This window comes from Palaemon carinicauda, chromosome 39 (genome assembly GCF_036898095.1).
Source record: "Palaemon carinicauda isolate YSFRI2023 chromosome 39, ASM3689809v2, whole genome shotgun sequence".
Lineage (NCBI taxonomy): Eukaryota > Metazoa > Arthropoda > Malacostraca > Decapoda > Palaemonidae > Palaemon > Palaemon carinicauda.
Window position 1 is genome coordinate 19,098,035 of NC_090763.1, and position 22,975 is coordinate 19,121,009.

General features: G+C 37.5%; 1 protein-coding gene across 3 annotated transcripts in view; it reads left to right on the forward strand.

Moving 5' to 3' along the window:
• LOC137631057 (probable serine/threonine-protein kinase dyrk2) overlaps positions 1 to 22,975 on the forward strand; it is a 40,469-nt gene that overhangs the window by 13,140 nt on the left and 4,354 nt on the right. The window contains exons 1-8 of one of the 3 annotated variants that reach the window (XM_068362651.1): positions 7,653 to 10,895; positions 12,307 to 12,385; positions 13,357 to 13,423; positions 20,268 to 20,381; positions 20,987 to 21,077; positions 21,200 to 21,370; positions 21,500 to 21,629; positions 22,048 to 22,192. In XM_068362651.1, the coding sequence (XP_068218752.1) occupies positions 8,538 to 10,895; positions 12,307 to 12,385; positions 13,357 to 13,423; positions 20,268 to 20,381; positions 20,987 to 21,077; positions 21,200 to 21,370; positions 21,500 to 21,629; positions 22,048 to 22,192 (3,155 nt within the window). In that variant the 5' untranslated portion in view covers positions 7,653 to 8,537. Of the gene's footprint in view, positions 1 to 7,652; positions 10,896 to 12,306; positions 12,386 to 13,356; positions 13,424 to 20,267; positions 20,382 to 20,986; positions 21,078 to 21,199; positions 21,371 to 21,499; positions 21,630 to 22,047; positions 22,193 to 22,975 lie in introns of those variants that run through there. The other 2 variants (XM_068362652.1, XM_068362653.1) reach the window with 2 other exon arrangements.

Genomic DNA, 22,975 nt, shown 5'->3' on the forward strand with positions numbered 1-22,975 from the left:
ATCGTAGGGGTGTTCGTCATCACCAGTGAAATGCGTTGTTTACATTTTAGGCTGTATGAAAGTTCTGGTAATTGCAGTTGCTAATTTGTTCGAAATAAAAATAAATGCCTTTGAAACATTGCCATGAAGTAAAACTTGAATAAAAGTATTATGACCGGATGCCTTTTAGTCCAAATTATTGCTTGGGGCACCGGGGGATGGGGAAGGGATCGGTTTGCTATTGACACCAAGGCCCAGCAAGGACGCATTCGTGTGTGAAGGTCGTAGCAGAGAAAAATGCTGGAGGCGCATTGCCTGTCGGTAGAAAGACTGAATCGTTACTGTATCATATCATACAACTCTTAAACCTTTAGTGGATTCTCGCAGTGAGCGGCTCCTAGATGTTCTGGATGAACTTTTGGTCTATTTAATCAGGATATGGAAATGGAGAGAGTTCGTCCTGACACCTGTTTCAAAGGAAAGAAAACGGCACAGGGAAAACTGCTCCTCAGAAAACGGACCTTCCTCGCACGAAGGTTTTGGCACTGGTCTCTCAAGTGGGAGGGGACTGGGGGTGGCACTCTTATAGATATTCCTAATGTTGGAGTTTTTAATTATCATCACATGCAGATGTAGGTTCAGGCGAAATCCTGTTAGTCGTGAAAACAATTCTTTTAAACCTCCTTTATATATATATATATATAATATATATATATATATATATATATATATATATATATATATATATATATATATATATATATATACACATACACACACACATAATATACGACTTTGCCGTCATTCAAGCATTTTAAACTACCACCCGTGACGTGGAGCCGGCAGGTGAACACTGACCAATAGTTGCCATGCACTGACCGTGACATTCGCTTTCTGTTGCCTCTCAAACAGTGCTTTACTTTGGAGACTCCTCTTTTTTTTCACGAGAGCACCTGAAAGAATTCCTTGGACTTCTCTAATGACTACCGGGATGAAGCAGCCTCCGAGAGCCCTTGGGAGGGAAAGGGAAAGGGGGATGGTTAGAGGGGTCACACCAGGAGGGGAAGGGCTAGGGTAAAAGAGAGAAAGAGACCGAAAGTCCCATGGCGGGCAAGGAGGGAAGAGGCTAATTTTATTCCTTGTGGTGGTGGGAAGGTCTGCTCCCCTCCTCTGTTGTCTGCGAGAGCTCGGTACTTACTACAACTCCTACTACTGCTGCTACTACTACAACAACGGCATTGGTCCCTTCCGGCCTTTCTGACAAAGGCACAGGAGTGGCAGCAGTAGTAGCGCCGAGGATTACCTTTGTTGTTTGTTAAAAAGGATAATTTGGGTAGGAAATGGCCCCCCGTAGGAAGCATCATCTGGCCACTGCCACACTCTACAGGTCTTTTGACTATATCACAGAGCGCTACGCCACCAGCATCAGTTTTCAAGGTACACTTTCGTAGATCTCCCACCCTCCATAATCCCTTCACCTGTACACTCACCCACCCACCCACTTGCTGTCACATGTATCATTCACTAGAAATTAATCCTTATAATTCCTTCTCCCTTCCTCCTCTTCCCCTCCCCCACCACCTCCCTTTCTCCCCATAGCTTCCTCAATTCTTCATATTTTATTAATAGTTTGAAAAGGTAGATGCTACAAACCTGTGACCTTTATACTTCAGTAGCCTTTAAAGTCATCGTCATTGTAAAAGAAGTTTACTAAGTGCATATATTCAACTGTGTATTTCATGCTCTTCTGTGGTTAAGATATTCAGTATACCCAATGCTTGTTCTGTAAATGTAATTACTTCAGTATCAAATTACATTAACTTATGGATCATCAGTATTAGATAATTCTATTTGAATCATGAGATATCCATTTCAATCATTAGAAAACTATTTCTTTTACATAGATGAAAGAAGAGAATTGCAAACATGTGTATATGTGAATGTATACAGAGTATGTGTATGTTAGCATCTTTATGTAGCAGTTAACATCTCAATCATTTGCCACCAAGCCTCCAATAATGGAGTTCGGTCGTAGACGGTCAGTGTATGTAACAGATTGTAATGCCGGGAATGTTGGCGTTGGCCTACCCGGTCCTCATTCGCCTAGTTCGATTTTACGAGAGAAGAAAAGGTTAGCCATAAAACCCAGGTTCCCAAAGAATAACTTGAGTTGTTGTAGGGCAGAAATTAAACGCGCAAACCTGGCCGTGAAATAGTTCCTTCTATGTTGTTATTTTTCTGTTCATGGCTTTTCCTCTCCTTTTTTCTTGGCATGTGATAAGTGTTACGCGATTCGCACAGGTATTTGCAGAGTGCCATCACCTTAATCCTTGAAGCATTCTGTACTCTCTCTCTCTCTCTCTCCTCCTCCTCTCTCTCTCTCTCTCTCCTCTCTCTCCTCTCTCTCTCTCTCTCTCTCTCTCTCTCTCTGTGTGGTTTCACCAATTTACAATTTTTTTTTATTGAGAATTAGCTCGCTATCGAGAATGCCATTTAAAGGTTATATTGTAAAAGCTAGTGATGTATAGTTTATTCAGCGCTTGCTAGAAGTCATAAATCCACACTAACTGACAATTATTTACCTCAGTCTCTCAAAAAATATTACTTTTGGAAACTTATAATAAGCTATCAGTAATTTAGTGAGTTTTTGTAGAATTTCAAGACGATAATGTAATGTGGATTTCATTTCTATTGTTGTTACCTATTGGTTGTTATGAGAGGCAAGGCAGTGACCCAGCAGAATTGGACATTTGCAATTTTATATTTAATTTTACTCGTTTAACAAGAATGATCTAACGATTATATGGTAAAATCCGATGTTGCTGGTCTTCCATTACATATACATGAAATTATTTAGATGAATATTGTCAGAGGGAAGAAGATAACGCCATTTGGGCAACTCTTGTTTGGTGCCTATCGGGTGACACTTACCTGTTTCGCGCTTCTGCCGATGCTGACACCTGTTGATTTCGTCCTCATATTTCGGACAGATAGTCAAGGTTACTCTAGGAAAGTTTCATTTCAGAGCTTTGGATGTCGAGTCGTACTGAGAAGCATTTTTTACTGGAAAGTCGTTATATAAAAGTGCTTTTAGTTTTGTCTTTCATATAGTTTCAGGTCGTCACTTGACCTTCGGGTCACCATCCTTGCGAAGTTCACATTTTTTATTTTTGATGGCTTATGCTCGAGTGATTGGGTACGTGGAAGAAGTGCATTAGACCTTGGCATCCCTCCAAGTCCCGAGTCGTTCATAAACCAGGGACTCAGTGGAGTTACCCTTCTCTGATCAGAGGCATATTTTAGCCGTGCAAATTCATTTGTTACATGCCGTGCCCTCGCTTCTTTGGGGAATTAAATGTTTTTGGTAGTTTATGGTCTGGCGTGCTTGAAGCAAAATAAGGTTTCAGTGGTCGGTTTTGTTTGTAGAATTTGGGTAGATTTTGTATTTCGGAAATTACGTTTATTATTATATACGTTGAAGTTATTTACATTTTTTTATATCTTCTATCATATTTTTTTCGAACAGTTTAATAATTGATCATTTCAAAAATACTGTTGTTAAATGATTGTATGCAAATATTCTGTACAGTAATCTGTTTATCTGTATTACTAAATTTCATTTAGTATTCTTTGTCTCTTAAATTCTATTTTCCTTTTTACACTTCCTGGAGGCTTCTACGATATTGTCCACATGTAAGAATATACGATGGCATAAGGCCACTCTGATCTAATGTGACACTATAGAAGTTTGCATAAAAACGAACTAATTGGACAATTTCCCTGTTGCCATGATACATTTAGATGGTGATTTATGGACCAACGTAATTGCATTTTTAATCTCGAAATGTTCTTAAATCGCAGAAGTGGTTCTCTGTACTTGCTCTCACCCACTTTTGAGTTTAAGCCCCGTTCGAACGGCATTCATTTTGTCCTTGGCACCATGAAACAAAAGTGTCCCACTTATTCTGTATTGTTTAGTTAGCTATTATACTGTATATCCTGAGTGTACTCTCTCTCTCTCTCTCTCTCTCTCTCTCTCTCATTACATTCATAATATATACATATACATACAGTACATACATACACACATACATATGTGTATATATATATATATATATATATGTATGTGTATAATATGTATATGTGTGTGTATATATGTATATATATTATATATATATATATCCTATTCATTTTTATTTGGTAATGAAAATCTTGAACATCAAAATTATGACGTAAAAGGTGTTTTCGCTCAATACCCATCAATACACACCCTCCCTTAGTGACAAATCCCAGGAAAACACACTCGACTATTATTTCGTGTGAATAAGACCGTAAACCTTGTTTGGATGTGTTTCGGATAGTTATTTTTAAATAGAAATTTAAACGAAGGTGTATTTATATCGTATTTTCCACCTGTAGCAGTAAATTAAAATCGTTAAGAGTCGGGAATGTTATCTTGAAGCCAGTATATTATACTTCCCTTGAATCCAGAGAAACCGTAATGCTGTGTTCGTTGAGAGATAAGTTTCTCGTCTCTTGCATTTTGTTTTCGAAATACCGACGCAAGTTGCAAGATGAACATTAAAATAACCTTGTGATCCAAACGCTAGCAATTCGAATGAAAACTTTTTCGATTGGGCTAATGATGAAGTTGTGAATGTGCAGATTAGAGTGTGGTTTTTATCGCTTCCCCTTGGGAATGGCTTATGTCAGACTGACAAATGATGAATATTTTGTACTTAGAAAATCTTCTTGCGCACTTTGGTTATTTTTTTTTTTAATTAGTTATGCACCTGACTAGTGTATATTTCTGCAAGTATTTACTCGTTAGCTTTTTCATTTAATTTACAGTGATGTTTAAGTACGCATGCTCGGTAAATAGCTTGTATGCACAGAGGTTTAGCATACGACAAAACTGCGGAGTAGAAAAGTTTTAGTCTGTGGGTTAAATTTGGTGGTTAGTGTGTAGAGACTGCCATACACCCAAGTCGCACTGGGACCTTAATGCCAGCATTACACTGTTACCTGAAGTCGAGAATGTTCTTCTCTCTCTCTCTCTCTCTCTCTCTCTCTCTCTCTCTCAATACCTTCAATTATATTGTAAGATGGAAATGTTCTGATATTGCTGTAGTTCGCGCGCGCGTGTGTGTGTATATATATATATATATATATATATTGTAAGTACAGTATACCCATTTTAAAGATTATGTGAATCTGCGTGCATGCATGCATATATATATATATATATATTGTGTGTGTGTGTGTGTGGTGTGTGTACTGTATGTACGGTACCTATTTTCTAGTTACATTTTCTTTTGCACATCCCCTTGCTAATATCATACCTTTAGTTGATAACAGACCCCATATTTTAAACTACCGTATGATTTCATTCTTAATCAGTCTCCTTATATTGGAATTGATTTTTGCGACGCAATGCCTTCTTTGAGATGATCTCGGTAAGTTTGTCGTCTTGACCTCAGTTACCTGGTCTTTTTGCGCGCAGTGTACTCGTCGTCGGACTCGCCAACCCTCCCTCGAAGATTATATCTTGCTAATCTTTGTTTTATGTTAAATTCTTTATTTGCATGACTGGCGTCCCATTAATGTCGAAACAAGGTTTACGGTCTTATTCACACGAAATAATAGTCGAGTGTGTTTTCCTGGGATTTGTCACTAAGGGAGGGTGTGTATTGATGGGTATTGAGCGAAAACACCTTTTACGTCATAGTTTTGATGTTCAAGATTTTCTTTACCAAATAAAAATGAATAGGATATATATATATATATATATATATACACACACATATACATATATATGTATGTGTATGTATGTATGTATGTACTGTATGTATATGTATAAATTATGAATGTAATGAAGTTATAAATATTATTTTTTTTTGTTCACTTATCGTTTTTTTAAGGGTTTGGAAGTACTGTAACTTGGAATATGTTTGTAATCAGATATCGGTTAAAAAAAATTATTAACCATAACTCATGTCGTGAGGGAAATATTAAGGGCTCTCTCTCTCTCTCTCTCTCTCTCCTCTCTCTCTCTCTCTCTAGCAAATAATCGGCGTTAGAAATTGTCATTTATCTGTAACGTCATATACATACATACATATATATAGTTGACGTACAGTTTCCTAAATCATGTTGCATAGTGGATTATGCATTTTACTCTTGAATTCCAAATGTGGAAATGTATTATAATGGTCAAATTTTGTGATTTATCATACTTTAATTTAGTTTAGTGTGGGGAAATAAATTTCGGTATTTTTGCTTGAAGTAGGGAAATAGTTTCATTACTCTTAATACCTTTTGGGAATAAACTCTAATTTCGAGAAATAATTGGGAAATTAACACTAAAATGTATCGGAAGTAATGAGGAAATTCCCTTTGATGGTTTTCAAAATTGTGAACAAATGGCTTTCAATACTTATTTCAATTGTAAATAGAATTCATTTCAAGTCGCTTAAAAGCATGATACAGTCCCCTTAAATTTTAGCACAACGAAATTTTAAATTATTCATTCTAAAAGTTTTCAGTTATTAGAATTTAATTTTAATTCTTTGCTACGAATGGTCAATCTCTTTTTTTTTTTTATGAATTCATAATCGATTTTATAGTAGGTTGTTTAGCGTAATATTTAATAGCCGTGTAAGCTTTGACAAAATATTACCGCTGGGTCAATTATTGAGATGTTAAACTGCTACACTGGGTAACTGGATGAATGCCTTTTTATGATTTTTTAATGTTGTATTATTGTTTGTACGTCGTGAGTATATCTGCAAGATAGGATAGCATATGTATGAAATATTACGATTGCTTAACTTACAACTTTTAAACTAAGCCATGTGACTTATTTTGCTATTAATATTTTTGACCAATTTTTTTCTTTTTATTGGAGACGGCTAATTATTTACTATTTTAAGATTCCGTTATGTGTGTAATGTAATATCCCCTGCTGGTCCATTTTTCCAATGTTTTTTTTATTCATATTCATTTAACTTTATTCTCTCGGAATAATTTATTCAATGTATTCCTTATTGTCTTTAACCAACATCTCCCCCATATATGATAAATACCTGCTATCATTTGAATTTTTTGTTGTGTGTTAGAAAGACCAGGTAAGACAGCAATAGATCCTTTGTATTGTCCTTCTTATGTGTGTCTGCCTAGTGACTGTCTTTGTGGACTGGTATAAGCGCTTTGCCTTGACCTGTTGTATGTATTGTCCTACATAGTTTTACACAATAGTAAACATTTAGTATCAAGACGATGTTGCATACAGTAAATTAATACACTCTACTTAACATGACTGCGATTAATCATTATGCGTTACACATAGCTCTTCTGTTTCTTGTAAAGTTTACGCTGGCAATCACTCGCTTCTAAGGGAATCTTTACTTCGGGTGTGGTGAATCATGATTAAATTATGATTTGGATTCTTATTGGGTATGTTTTTCATTTCCGTATCATCACAGGGAATTTCCTTTTCTTATTTCAACATAACATTGGTTCCACATTTTTATATTCTCTATGGTGTGATATATATATTATATATATATGTGTGTGTGTATTATATATATACTATATATATTCTTTGTTCATTTGTTATAGATATCAATTTCAATGGCTAAATGTGGCGCCAATGTTTATATTTTTTCTCTTACTTAATAGTACGCAATTATTTTATTACAATTTTAATACTTACGTATACTGTATAGTTATTAGTCTTATACGCATGCGTATAGAATGGGGTAGTTTTCCCAAATTACTCGATGGGTATTTGATTATTGAAGGGAGGTGATATGATGCTATTTGTGTTTAGGTTCGTACCCATCTAACCTTCGTGATAGTGACACTGTTAGCAACTTCACCCTCATTATCAACTCCAACACCATCTCCAGCCAACCACCATCTTCCTGTCGGTGCCGTGCGCCGGTGCCCGATGGGGTATTTATATCTCCTGGGGCTTGGTGTGGGCTGTGTAGCTACTGTTTTGGGCGTGTGGTGCCTCAGTTACAATCTGTTCACTCGCTTACCTGCTCCACTCTACCATTTCTGCCCCTTCGTCACCAAGTGTTCTGTGGAGGAGACTTGTCTGTGTTTCTGTTACTTACCCATATTGCGACTATTCCTGACGAGTCTTCGCGACTGCCATTGTATCTGTGGTCGCCAACGCTGCCCGTGGTGGAGTGTGAACGTGGTCGGTCGGTCTCCTTGTCCCATTCCTGCCGCTTGTCCTGCCTGGGCACCTGTGATGTGCGCAGTCTCAGAGCAGTTAATGTCTAGTTAGTGGCATCGCCGTCTCTCCCACATTAAACGAAAACAAATGATAAATCTTGGGCTTTGACAGACTATAAAGTCATAGCTGGAGAGGTGCCCACTTGTGTGTCAGAAATGTCTCTGTAAATGGTTGTATAAGTCGAAACAAACTTTGGAATGCGAGTATAGGGTTTGTTGGGTGGTGACGGTGGAGGGACAGGGGGAGGAGGAGGAGGAGGAAGCGGTGGGAATCGGGACGAGGAAGGGTGTGGGTCGTGGCCATCGCCAGAATGAGCGGGCGCACTCGTCGGCAGTACGGCAGGAGTGCCACTACCTCATATTCCAGTATCTTGCAAGACTCCGGAGGGGACATCCTTAACAAGTGTTCGACCCTTTTCAATAAATTTGCCTCACGGGTCAGAGCCGTATCGCAGTCGGGGGATGACAGAGTGCCCCTACACGACACCTCCAACAACTTAGCCTCTGTAGGCTCCGGGCATTCTTCGTCATCTTCGTCGTCTGCGTCAGCCGCCTCTAAGGCAGCTGCCTCCAATTACCAGTATCCCATGCTGCTGAAGTATAGCAAATACGACGACCTGCCTTCGAGTACGTCATACGACACCAAATCTTACGGAGATTCGAAATGTAAAACGTCCAAGTTCGAGCCTGCCGCCTCCCAGTATAAACCTGCCTCCTCGTCCTCCTCCTCTTTATCTTCGTCTTCGACTTACGGTTCTGGGGGCTCCTCTTCCTCATCTGGATATGGATATTCTTCTGGTTATGGATCAGGATACGGGACTGGCAATTTCAGGAACCCCCTGACTACCTCCGCCTCCTTCTCATCCTTCTCAACTTTCAAGTCGGACTACGACGTCCCATCCGTCCGTTCAAGGTATGGAGGTGGTACTCGTCCGTCATACAGTAGAACGTCCTCGGATCTGGGATGCAGTGATAGTTATGGCCTCCGAGGGGCTTATACCTCGCCTGCCACTTCCACATCTACCAACTATGATAAAATCAGTTCGCGATACAAACCCAGTCGCTTTCTAAAGCACAACCACCTGGCAACGGGGTGTGATGAGGAAGACGAGTCTGGCGATGAACTTAGCGTTTTGAGGAAGAATGTTAGCTCGAAGAAGCTCGATTACTGGTCTCAGTATGGGTCCTTATCTCCCAATGTCATGGAAAGATGTCTGGAAGGATCCAGCAGCAGTTACAGTCGATTGGGCAATCTTAGCCCGCAGTTACGAAGGCGTCATGGGGACGGCGCCCTAATTAGTGGAAGTGCGAGGCAAAGGGCTAACCGCCCAATCACAGTCCCCGAAACGAACGAGGAGCGAGAGAGCACAGCGTCCATATTGAACAGGTATTCTGGCCTCTCGACCTCCACCCTCGACACCGAAACAGGCAGCACCACTTCGTCAGCCACGCCCGATAGTGTTAATGACGATGCCACCCGCCGAAAAGAGAGGGCACAGCTCATTAACATGTATTCGCTGCCACTCAACGTCTTGCATAATATTGGCAGCACGCACAATCGGAAATTCCTGAAGAGGGTGAAAGAACCGGGTGCCTCCGGCGATCATGACAGTGGTAGTACAAGCGTGTTGGGCAGTCACGGAACTCGGCGATTTGACCAGGTGAAGGAAATGGCAGCCAAGGTCACGCAGGAGTTTTGTTCTTATATCCCTGAGGAAGACGGGAGCCAGGGACCCCCGAGGAAACTTTTGTATGGTAGTGCCTCCACCAGCGATGTCCTGTCATCCCTAGGCAAAAGCGGAGGGCACACCAGAGGCTCGGACCTTTCGAAAAACAGCACACCCGATTCCGAGAAGTTTGTGTTGTATGATCCCCCGATAGTGTTTGAAAAAGCCGCTGTGCGGGAGAAGCCCCCGAGGACCTCGTCCTATACAAAACCTTCGAAGCCCACCTCACTGGCTCTGACAAGAACCAACACAGTGGACCTCGTAGACTCTCCGACCAATTCCTTGAAATCTTTTGAGGATGCCAGTAGTCGTTACTTGGGCTCGTCCTTAGTGAACACCCCGAACGATATGTATGGCATGGGCACCCGCACAGCCCCGACGACGCCCACCATCAAAGTGACCAGCTATTTAGAACCCGAACACGAATACACATTCACAACATTCAAACCGAGCAATTCTTCCACGCACATGAGTCACTCTGACACCTTATCACAACTATCCAGCTACAAACAAGAGTTAGACAAACACATTGGGTACGTTCCAGCTCTCACCCCTAAGTCCCCTATGGACCAGCAACTGTTGTCTCTTTCCGTGTCTGTGAAACCTAAAACCGCAACTGCTGCCGTCTCTAACAGTAATTCTAAGTCTAAGGCTGAACAGGACACTTCATACGCATTACTCAAGTTTAAATCCAAAGTCGTCGAGGGACTTACATCCTCCTCAAGTAAGATCGGAGGCAAAAGCAATGCGGCGGCTGCGACGACCTCCGGCGTGTCATCGACGTCCTCTGGGGCATCGCATAAGAAGAACGGTGGCGTCGGAGGGGGAGCAGGAGGGGGAGGAGCCGGCGTTATGGATCTGCTTGGCATCCAGGAGGTGGGAACCAAGAGATCGTATGTCAGACCCCATTACTCATCTTCCCTCAACTACGGTTATAGTAGTGTGAGTAGTGGTGTAGATAGGGCAGGGGGTTGAATACACCACACTCTCCCCCTCCCCCTGGTGCTGCTGCTGCTACTTTGCTACTATTACTACTGCTGATACTACCACTGCTAAATCATCACCAATATCACTCCCACCACCACCCTGACTAACCTCCCACCCACCCTCCATCCTCACCAGCTCCAACACACCTGCTGGCAAATTTAGGTAATTAAGTCCTACAGGTGTATCTCGTAGTACTAAATTCTCTCTCAACTAAAATGTTGCATTCATAAACATTCAGTTTATCATTGACACTTTATCCTCTTTTTGGGAGTCTCTCTCTCTCTCTCTCTCTCTCTCTCTCTCTCTCTATATATATATATATATATATACATTATATATATATATATATATATATATAGATCAAATATTTTTTCTTCTTATTCACAATAGAATTGTCATGGTCTTTTTATGGAGAACACGTTGATTTTATGTTTGTGTCTGTGTTGGAAGTATGAGAAATTTTATCTTGTAAGTTGTCATGTTTATTATCTAAAATATATATATTTTGAAATATTTTGCATGGTAGTTTACTGTGTTATTGTTCTTTTATAATTTTATTTTTCTATTACAAGTGCAAACGGTGTTGTGGGTCTGTTGTTTGTGGTAGTCTTGTAGTATTTTACTTTGTATGGATATATGAATGGTGTCAATGTACCTCCCTGGCTCTGCATAATTTAGTTATGTTTATAATTTAAGAAACTTATTTTCAAATGTATGATGACAATAATGGTAATTGCATCAAAAGATATTAGAATTTAAATAAAACATTAAATTATTGTTGATAATTTCCTGACGTTGCACATTACGTAATATTCACTTGACATTTCATTGAATGATATTGATAAGAAACTGAGGATGGCCAGAGCACTCTAATTTTATGGCCTAAATGTATATCCTGCCATGGTGTTGCGGTCACCGTGGCTCCCCTTTGATCGTGGCCACCATTTTTGCCTTCTCCCCTCTTTATCTGTCTTGTTGGTGGCCTGTTGCCCTGCGGTGCCGCCCCCCGCCCATCTGTGTGCGATCTACCTCACTACTGATGTGCCCCGACGCGCCCCCCGTCTGCGTCCTGCTGCCGCCGCTGCCCTTCTTCGTCTCCTGCCGCCCACACCGCCTTGTGTGCCCCGTCGACGCCCTTGAACCACCGTGTGTGTTACCGCTGGTGTTGTATCCCCCCGATTGGTGGTGATGCATCGCCCGCTGGTGACGGTGTTGATGGTGGTTGGGCTCGCACGGTCGGCATTGGCGATGATGATGCTGCTCCTGCTGATGATGATGATGATGTTGGTTGTGGTGGTGGTGATGTTGATGTTGATGTTTTGATGATGATGGGTGTGACTCTGGCGGGATGGCTTGATGTGAGCAGAGTTCACGGGCAACTTCAGTGGAAGATGATGAAGACGGACATCTCATATACCGCAATGGCGACGTACTACAAGATAGATGTTCGTGAATAATACTCCCTGTATTTATACATTTCCTTTTTTTTTTTAATTTCACTCCTCCTCCTCTTCCTCAATTCCTCCTGTTCCTATTCCTCTCATTGGTTCTCTTCTTTTCGTTACTCTTCTTTTTGTTAATTTATTCATTTCTTACACTCCCCTCTTTTTATTGTTCAGTTTTGCAAAAGTATTAGATACCTTTTAGATTTTGTTTTGATATCTCTATCTACTGTCACCATTACTACAACAATTCCTTATTCTCCTACTCCTCTATACTCTCTCTCTCTCTCTTATCTCTTTTCTTTTAGAACTACTACTATTACTATTACAATGGTCACATAGCTAAGACACATGATAAAAAGATAATCTTAGCAAAATTTGTCCTTAATGAATATTTTAGGGTTTTCTTTTCCATCAAAGAATCTCGACAGTTCTCTTGTCAAAATTGTACCTAAACCCATATATTCCCCTTCTTTTATTTACTATGATTATATATTACATTGTGCAGACAAGACAGAACCCTTTAGTAATATCATGAATATTATTACTTTGTAGATATTTCCTATATACACCTTCGTTCTCAATATCAACTTTTCACCGAAAAGAAAAGCTCTTTTTTGAGACCAAATGGAGGGGCTGAAAAAAAAAGAAAAGGGGAATGTGGTAAATAGTATAATCTTGAAAAAGAAAGGAAATATTACAATTAATGCTCTCTAATTGTTGATTTCTTTTATCAATACGAAACCACTACGTTACAGTGCTTCTTATTGTGAATGTTACCAATATTTTTCAGATTTCCTCAGTTTGAAAATAAGAAAAAAAAATCAGATGACATTTTTTGTGCCTCAGTCCACCGCATTTTTGTTCAAATATTAGCAAGTATTTTCGTTTGTTGACCAAGGGATTTGAGACGCGGTGGACACCATTTTGTCTGAGTAACCTAGACTGACCTTTGCCTCCTTGCTCTCTTTCAGATAAGATTATTACCACGCTGGGCGAGGGCACCTTTGGAAAAGTCGTCAGGTGTCGCGATTTACAGAGGTAAGTGGCCGACCTGCTTTTATTTTTGAAGTTTAGTTCTACCTTATTTTTCTCGATCATAATAACTAATACTTTTGTTTTTGAAAGCAATAGTGTGGTGCTTTACATCTATTTAAATTAATTTTCAACATTCATTATTGTTGTTTATTATTTTTCAACTTGGGTAATGAAGACAAGCACAATATGCTATTTTTCTTGGGGGGGGGGGTTGCCATTAGGTATGCTGTTTTGTTGCTGTTGACCCTCCTCATCTGTGCACATCGTTTACCTTGAAGAAATAGTTCTTAATGTTTATAATTGGATGTATTGGCCACAGAGCACTGGTAATTTTTAGTAAATGAACAACTTATTTTTTATTCACTTTAGCGTGTCGTACTTGACATGTGTATTATTGATCCATCCATTATCTCTATGTAATTTCAATGTTTTATTTGTTTGAGGAATTTTTACCTTGATCTATTTGAAGAAGTATTTTGTTGCTAATTATTCATATTTAGGTGTTTGGTTTAATTTTATTAAGGATGCTGTTTTTATTGTATATCATCATAGGAAAAGTCCCATAAATTATTTTTGATTTCTAAATTTTATCTCGCGAAAAATAAGCAGTGGTTTAAATATGAAAATCAAAATGTGCAGGGAAATAATTCCTTTTAAAATATACCAACGTGATGTTGAAATGCCCTGAAAATATATATATATATATATATATATATATATATATATATATATATATATACTGTATATATATATATATATATATATATATATATATATATATACTGTATATATATATATATATATATATATATATATATATATATGTGTGTGTGTGTGTGTGTGTAAATATACACACCAATGTGTTAAAATACCCTGTATATATATATATATATATATATATATATATATATATATATATATATACATATATATATGTATGTATGTATGTAGTGTGTGTATTATTGCTTTGATAGCCTTATATATGTGTGTAATGTGAATGTTCACATTCAATTGATAACGAACCCTTAATCATATGACCTTCGGTAACATTTCTGTAGCGCCACGTGCGTGAAAGTTAACTGCGACAGGGTATCGATTAGGTGAAGAGCAGTAGCAGGAACACGCAAAGTTTCACTCTCGAGTGATTTCACTAGGCTGGAAAAGAGCTATATTTTGTCACGGATTTTATCTAACTACAGTAGTTATTTTAGAAAGTTGAGAATATGATGTGTATGTTAGAATACCTATTATATACTTGGGGTATGAAAAGGTAGGAGTGTGATAAATATTTTTTTTTTCAAAATTTGTATCAAAATTTGAATAATTCGCATAAATTGTGGCAGTTTTATTTTAGGCGCTGATCTTGATAAGAAACAACCACTCACAATGCTCAGTTAGTTTGTATGTAGCAAAATCTTTTTGGTTTTTTCAGTATTTAGCCGAAAACGGCGATTATACCATGATAGATTTTATTGAAAATTCTTGTATTTATCATCGTCATCTCCTCCAATGCATATTGACGCCGACGACCTCCGTGTATTTATACATAAGTGTATTCTATATCTTTTCCCCTTATGTGCCTATATCTTTTATGTAGATGAGGTCAGTAGGATGTGACCATTTTCATAAATAATCACATTAGTTCAACCTCCAACTACTCATGCCCTAAAATTGAATATGGGTCTCAACGAGAGGCAATAGGACAACAAAGTCTCTTAAGAGTTATTATTAGTGACAAAAGTTATTAGAAAGGGGGTTTATTTCTAGGTTCAGACTCATTGATGTACAGAGCGTCAACCAAAAATGAAGTTTTGAGTATTCCTGTTCCTAACTTTTGATTATTTTATTGTAGATCTCTCTCTCTCTCTCTCTCTCTCTCTCTCTCTCTCTCTCTCTCTCTCTCTCTCTCTCTCTCTCTCATATCTAGAAATCTATAATTTTACCATGAGTCTTTCCATCACTAGTGCTCATGCCATCTAACTACCCTCTGGTTTACAATTACCTCCTCCATCTTGGATCATGTTAGTTATCTTGTTTTGTGCTGTAATTAATTTTTTAAATTAAAACTGTGCTAACATCCTTGGGAAACCACATGACCCCAATTCGAATCTTGGCAGTATGCTCTCTCTCTCTCTCTCTCTCTCTCTCTCTCTCTCTCTCTCTCTCTCTCTCTCTCTCTCTCTCTCTCTCTCTCTCTCTCTCCCCAAAGACACTTGTAATTAGGTCACAGTTTGTCAAAAAGAGTACTGCACGTGTATTATCAATTTTGTAATTTATTTAATTTGGATGTATTGTTCTGATAACTGACGACTGATAAATGAAGGACTAATCAACAAAATTAATTGAATCTGTATTGTTTTTCTGTTGTTGAATGACCACGCAGTTAATTAAATAATTGAAGTTAGTATGCCTAATGCGTTTGGTATTAATCTTTGAATCTATCTAAAATAAAATGGGAAGGTCTTTCATGTAAATGGATAGCCTTATTTCTTCTTATCATTATTATTATTATTATGGTTATGGTTATTATTATTGTTGTTGTTGAAAATATCCAAGCATTCACGTTGAACGAAGTGCATTTGTATTGGATTTGCTAAGCTGCGACTTCATGTGTGAAAAGATAAATACAAGATAAGCTTAACAATTATCTCATTAAAGAGTTAAAGACCAATCTGTTATCAGTAATGTGACCCGAACCCAATGCAACTTAAACAAACACAAATAGTGACGCGATATATTATAGTAAAGTACTGTGCTGTAGTACAGAAACGAGAGCAAATCTGAGTTTTGTTATTGGCGTTGGCCAGCAAATTGTGTCCCAGCACAAACGGGACATCACTAATCTGGGTGTCCCAGAGGAGTAGAATAGTTTCAGCCCACTTCCTCCTACTCTAGTAACCCAGTTTCATTTTTTTCGCGGGGAGGGGGGGGGTTGCCATTAGGTATGCTATTTTGTTGCTGGTGACCCTCCTCATCTGTGCATGTCGTTTACTCTGAAGAAATAGTTTTTGGTGAATTTGGAAGGATTTCACAGGGGGTGAATGAACGATGTCATTTGATCGATTAATTGCTCGAAATCATGGTTTCTCTTGAAGATTAAAATCGGTTTCATGTCAAATTGGTAGTATGTACTCTACTGGGGAGTCACCCTTATTTTCGTGAATGTTTAATACGAAGCCAGTTGGAAACCCATATACATGCTAGTCCGGTCTAACTCTTGGATCAACTGTGTACGATCATCATACTGGCGATGTGGTATTGATCAGATGGAATGAGTCTGATAACGAATGTCCAATGGAAACGCCAGTCGGGCTAGATTGCGTGTGTGTATATTTTGCATCTTGAATGATTGATCAAATGTGTATATTGTATAAAGAGGTATTTAGCAAAATTGTAAGAAATGTAAATAAACATTGGTTTTGTTACGTAACAAGTACTGTGTTTGTGTTTATGTGATTGTTGCTCGGTGCAGCCTGCCGTTCGTATGTTTGTACTTCATTGTGGATAGAAGGGGGAGGCTGGCTGAGATGGTAGGACTGGGCCAAGAACGTACACCAACTGCGGCACTTGGATATTTGGCAAGCTGGTCGGGGAGAAATGCGACTTATGGTTGGCAAGTTTGTTTGTTTGAACAAGCCTAATGTGATGAATCTTTCCATACTGTTGTGATTGGTTTCGTGTGTGTGTGTGAAGGATGTATGCTTGTTATTAAGATCCAAAGTCGTGAATGCTTCTTGTGTGAAAATTTCCTCGTTTTGAATTCATCTCTCTCTCTCTCTCTCTCTCTCTCTCTCTCTCTCTCTCTCTCTGATAAGCTTTTTATATTGCTAATTGTAATAAATTTCTGGCGACAAGGCGAAAGCCAGCGCACCGTTACCGCTCGATGGTGACAAATAAAAGGAAAAACGTAAGAACTGTTATGAGCCATACGTTGTAATTCAACAAAGTAGGAACTTGCCCGTAGATGAAGGACTGCTTTGTGGTGCAGTATAAAGTTTCTTCAAAAAATTTCAAGGGTGACTCCAAGTGTTATTATTATTATTGGTATTACTTGCTTAATCGTTACAAATATTTCTTTGCCACAGAAGTGCACAACAGTGCTGCCTCTGTTCATATATTTATATGATTTATTTATTTATCAGGTGTTAATGATTAGTTTCTTCGTTCTGTTATTGTTTTTTTTTTTTACAAAGTTTTGCAAGTCATTGGCTTTTGGTCCGCTGATAATTGCTTTCCCTTTCAAATCATGTCAATAACAAGAACAACTTCTGTGTAGACGTTTATACTGTGTAAAGGACTTGTGGTGGAGATTGGATTCTGAGCTGGCCGTGCTGATGCCAGTTATGTGACTAGAGAGAAAGAGAGAGTATTTATATAGAAAGACTTGTGTCAGGGCTCGCTCTCTCTCTCTCTCTCTCTCTCTCTCTCTCTCTCTCTCTCTGTGCGCTAAACACACAAAGTTGGAGTCTTATCGTTATGGAACTGGAAAACAGCCTGAAGGTTTTAAGTAGGATATGCGATAATATGTCCTTTTTGTTTATTGGGTTTGAGTCCGCCAATTTTATCAGCATGACCATAGTTTCTTTGTTACTACATTATCAACCGTGCAACTTACAGCGTCCTTAGGTGAAGTTGCTAGCCCCCGAGTATGTTCCGTGGTCATCCATCCAAATACTATCCAGGTCCGGCGTTGCATAGCTTCATTGACTATGATCTGTGATGTGATTTTTTACATGTTGAGAGAGAGAGAGAAAGAGAGGTTAAGCCGTTTCCAAATACAGTGATGAACTTTGTGTTATTAGTGGTTGAGATTTATCCAATTTGCTCTTAATCTGACGTGAATGGTGTGAGGTATTTATCATTGCAGAATAAGGTATCTTAGAAAAATCCAATTTTAAAGTGAAGATTTTTTTTGGAAGGGTGTTTTTTTTTTAGAATCGAAAGTAATATTATTAGTACTTTTTCCCCCTTTAAACCCCTTCCCATGTTCAGTTCCAAACATTACAAGTCTCTTTTCCATTTGAAAATTTATTTGATAACTTCTCAAGCTATGGGTTTATAATCACAACCAAAACATCGACACACAGGCGCTCGTTTATCAAATAGAACATCCGTTTCGGCTGATACATCAGTAGTGTGGAAAAGGGGGCTGGGGTTGTCTGTTGCGAGATAAACTTATTCGATTTTCGTGTTTTGATTAAAATCTTAGATTAATAACATAGAAATGCATAACTTCCATCTCCTAATTTCTAACTTGAATTTGACCGACTACTCTCTCTCTCTCTCTCTCTCTCTCTCTCTCTCTCTCTCTCTCTCTCTCAGCTTTTGTTTGTGTTTACATTCGTAACCAAAAGGAAATATACCGACATCATCTAATAGTAAAGAAAATGGTAAGACATCAGATATAGCATCATTATTTCTGTAAGCTCGACTTTGCCAAGAGATTTTAAGTGAACAAACTAATACGAAGCTATTAATGAATTATCATGATCATTGCCGTTGAGAATTCATTTCCTTGTCCTGACACTGCCTTTTATATCTCTATATATATTTTGTAAGAAGAAGGTTATTTGCTGCATTTTGGACAGAAATTATGCATTCCGATGGATGATTCAAGACGGAAATTAAAGAGGCGTTTATTGATTTTTACGACCAATTTTGGCACCTCTAGTGAAAAGTGAAGAGGGCTAGGAGAGGATCCTGATTCATGGACTTTTCTGAACTTTTGAAGAGGAATCTATTGAGTTTCCTGTTTAACTATAATGATGACAGTATTTAGTGCTTTGCCTTCTCCCCTAATAACTTCGATGTACGGATGCCAGAAAACTTCAAATCTATCATTCTCTATATAAAGAAGGCTTGATATACTCTAAAGGCATAAAAAGGCCCTTTTAGTATATGATTATGATAATATGGAATTCCAAGTTACAGTTGTTTGCATTATTATAGTACAGTAATATCCTTGAGAAAATCTTCACGGGTATGAGATTTATACCTTTGACCCTTGCCAAACTTAGACAATTCTTTTGTTTGCTTTTAATATTGAAGGCTTATTGTCTCAAGTATACCAAGAAAACTTAAAGTCGGTGTACCGTAGCGATATGCTTAGTAACTATTGTATTTAATAGATAAGCCAGAGGGTTCTCACTTAAAACTAATCTGTTCGACGCAGTGGGAATATATTTTTTTGGGTAGAAAGTGTGAAAAATGTTGGATCTCTCTCTCTCTCTCTCTCCCCTTGGGTATGTATAGAGTGTGAATCAAAGGATGGCACAGCGCTGCCAAGGAGCTGGCGTCTTAGCGGCGTTTCTATTTTTGCTCATAATACCCAGTGTGGGAGATGATTGCCGTTTTAGAAGCCTGCGAAAATAATTTCCTTTTAAGTCTTTTTATTTATTTTTTTCCCTCTTGTTTATCACCATCGAACAGTAATGGCGCATTGGCTCCCATCTTGTCGCCAAGTCCTTGGAATGTCCAATCCCCGATTCTTGTTTTATTCTGCGCACATTACATCGGACGGGGAAATAAAACACAGATGTTCATGTTATTTTCCTTATTTTGGTTCAGTTAAGCTTAATTAAATTATGTTGATCTGACGAAAAGGACCTGCTATATGAAAGGTTGCCTCGTTAGATTGTTCTCATTGCTAATTCATTCTCGCTGAATAGTTGGTGAAAATTGTCTTGTATAAAGTACGTTTCGTTTGTTTGAGGAAAACGTACATTTTGGCCTCAAACTTTATTCTGAATGTGTGTATCATTTCGTTATAGGGTATGATCTGTTTTTAAGAAGTCACAAATACATATCATAAGTCATGTAATTAATTCTCATTCTTTTTCCATTTCAGTGATAGGTTCATAGCGTTGAAAATTATCAAGAATGTAGAAAAATATCGTGAGGCTGCAAAGCTAGAAATAAATGTCTTGGAGAAGTTAGCTGAAAAAGATCCCTTTAACAAGCAGTAAGTACCTATTATGTATTGCCTCAATGAAAACCTCCATTTGTATATTGTTTATTATTATTTTTTTTTGCCTTATTTGTGTAAAAGACATTGACAGTGGTATAATGGTTAATAGTCTTATCTTGAAAACTTTTGTTAAGGTATTACAATATTAGCTATCTCATGTCATTTTCGATATCCATATAATTGAAGTTGTTCCACATATTCTGATGCTAATCAAATAACATATGTATTTTATAAACGCTTTATGCCCAGGTTGTTTCATTATTTTTCGACATTAATTAATTGCAATTTTATCTAATTAAGAATTACAGTAAACAGATTGATAGTAAATATAGTTGTTATTCCTGAGGTATGTTGTAATTGGCCTGCCTTAATAGAAATTTTGAATGCAATATATTTTTACAGATAAAAGTACAATAATATTAATGTAGTTATATTTTCTCGTTATAAGATTTTATTACACGTTAGCTTTAATCTTGAGAACTCATTGTTGCAATGTATTATGCTCATCATGTTTATTATAAAGCTGTTTGGCTCTGTGATATATTTAATTTCTTTTTACTGAAGTCTCATCAAAATCTTCAACTTTTTATTCTCAACAGTTTGTGCGTTAGAATGCTGAGTTGGTTCGATTACCATGGGCACGTCTGTATTGCCTTCGATTTGCTAGGTCTAAGTGTATTTGACTTTTTGGTAAGTATTTTTTTTATGATCAAATATAGTTCTGTACCATAGATATATTTTCATGAAATTTCCATTGGTGTAAAAGACCTATCATATTCATTTTGTAGAGTTCAAATTTTCTTGCCTTTCAGAAGGACAACAATTACCGTCCCTACGCGTTGGATCAAGTTCGACACATTTCATATCAATTATGTTACGCAGTTAAGTTCCTACACGACAGCAAACTAACTCACACTGATCTCAAGCCAGAAAACATTCTCTTCGTAGACTCCGATTATGACTTAACTTATGATCCAAAGAAGGTGAGCCAAGTTATTGACTAGGTTTTACTGTAAAATAACCATATATTGTAATGGGAATTTTTTTTTATTATAATATTTGTGGTACTGTATTAATTATCATCTCTAAAACAACTTCTCTTATTTTTAAAGAAACGAGACATCAGAACAGTCAAAAAGACAGACATACAGCTGATTGATTTTGGTAGTGCTACTTTTGATCATGAGCATCATAGTACAATTGTATCAACTAGACACTACAGAGCTCCAGAAGTCATATTAGGTAAGTTTGTCTGGTACTGTACTGTGTATGTCAGTTCTGAAGGATACTTTAACATGATTTAATTAGCATATGAAAATATATGGTAATATATGATAAAAGCATTTTATTTATATTCTTGTATACTTTTCAGCAATTTCAAAGTTGTATTTAGATTTTTTTCCTTCAAAGAAGTTTAAATATACACTTACTTTTTATTATATATGTTGTGCAGTGCAAAAGTGTATTGTCTCACTCTAAATATTATTTTATTGTACCTTTAAAATACTATACTGTCCAGTATTTACATTTTTACATGGTTTATTTTTTTTAAATATAAAATGTGGTATCCCTGAAGATTCTTTTGCATTATAAATTTAATCATGTGGCTAAGTTTCATTTCCTTGAAGTAATTCTTACTGATAACCCTATCCGGTTCCAGAGTTAGGGTGGCAACAACCTTGTGATGTGTGGTCCATTGGGTGCATCATGTTTGAACTATATCTTGGCATCACATTATTCCAAACACATGATAATCGTGAGCACTTGGCTATGATGGAACGTATCCTTGGGCCCATCCCATACAGGTGAGACGTTTATCATTACTACTGAGAGATACAAAATTGTTTTGTAAAATTATTTGATATGTATAAATTGATTCAATTACAGGCTCTCAATGCAAAATGTTCATGAAATGTAGACCCCTGTACTGTATATTGTATGCAGTGGTGTACTTTAATGATCAATTTTGCTCATTGTACACATTGTGTACACCTAATATATTAATTTTACTTGGCCTCTAAATGCAAGCAGCTAGTTTAAGGATAATGTTATTACACCATTGTAGTGTTTCAAACATTCATATGTTTATTTTCAAATTTATTATATTTTAACATTCCTTATAAAAATGAATCTAATTAAATTTACATTTGAGTTGGTTAAAAAAAAACAGCTTGTGTGTAGTTGAAGTTTCTTTTAATCAGTTGGTGACATTGTAATCCATAATTCTTATTAAGTTTAAGAGCTGAATGGAGATAGTGACCTCACAACAAAATGTAAGCTTTCTAATCGATGGCGCTTAGTATAAGAAACACTGTTTTGTAATGCACCAACATTAATTCCCATCCTGTTAGAAGTAGAAAACAAAAAATCAGTCACAAGATCAATTATTTTTACAAAGATTAATCCTATACAGTACAAGTTTTGTTTTAAGGATACTGCCATCTGATTTGTTCTATTGGACTCACTTTGGGCACTACTTGCAAGAGTTTTCTTCATAATATTTTTCCACGTCCCCTAAAAATGTACTTTACAGGCTCCACAATATTATAAATATTACACAAATGTCACAAACTTTATAGCTAACTAGG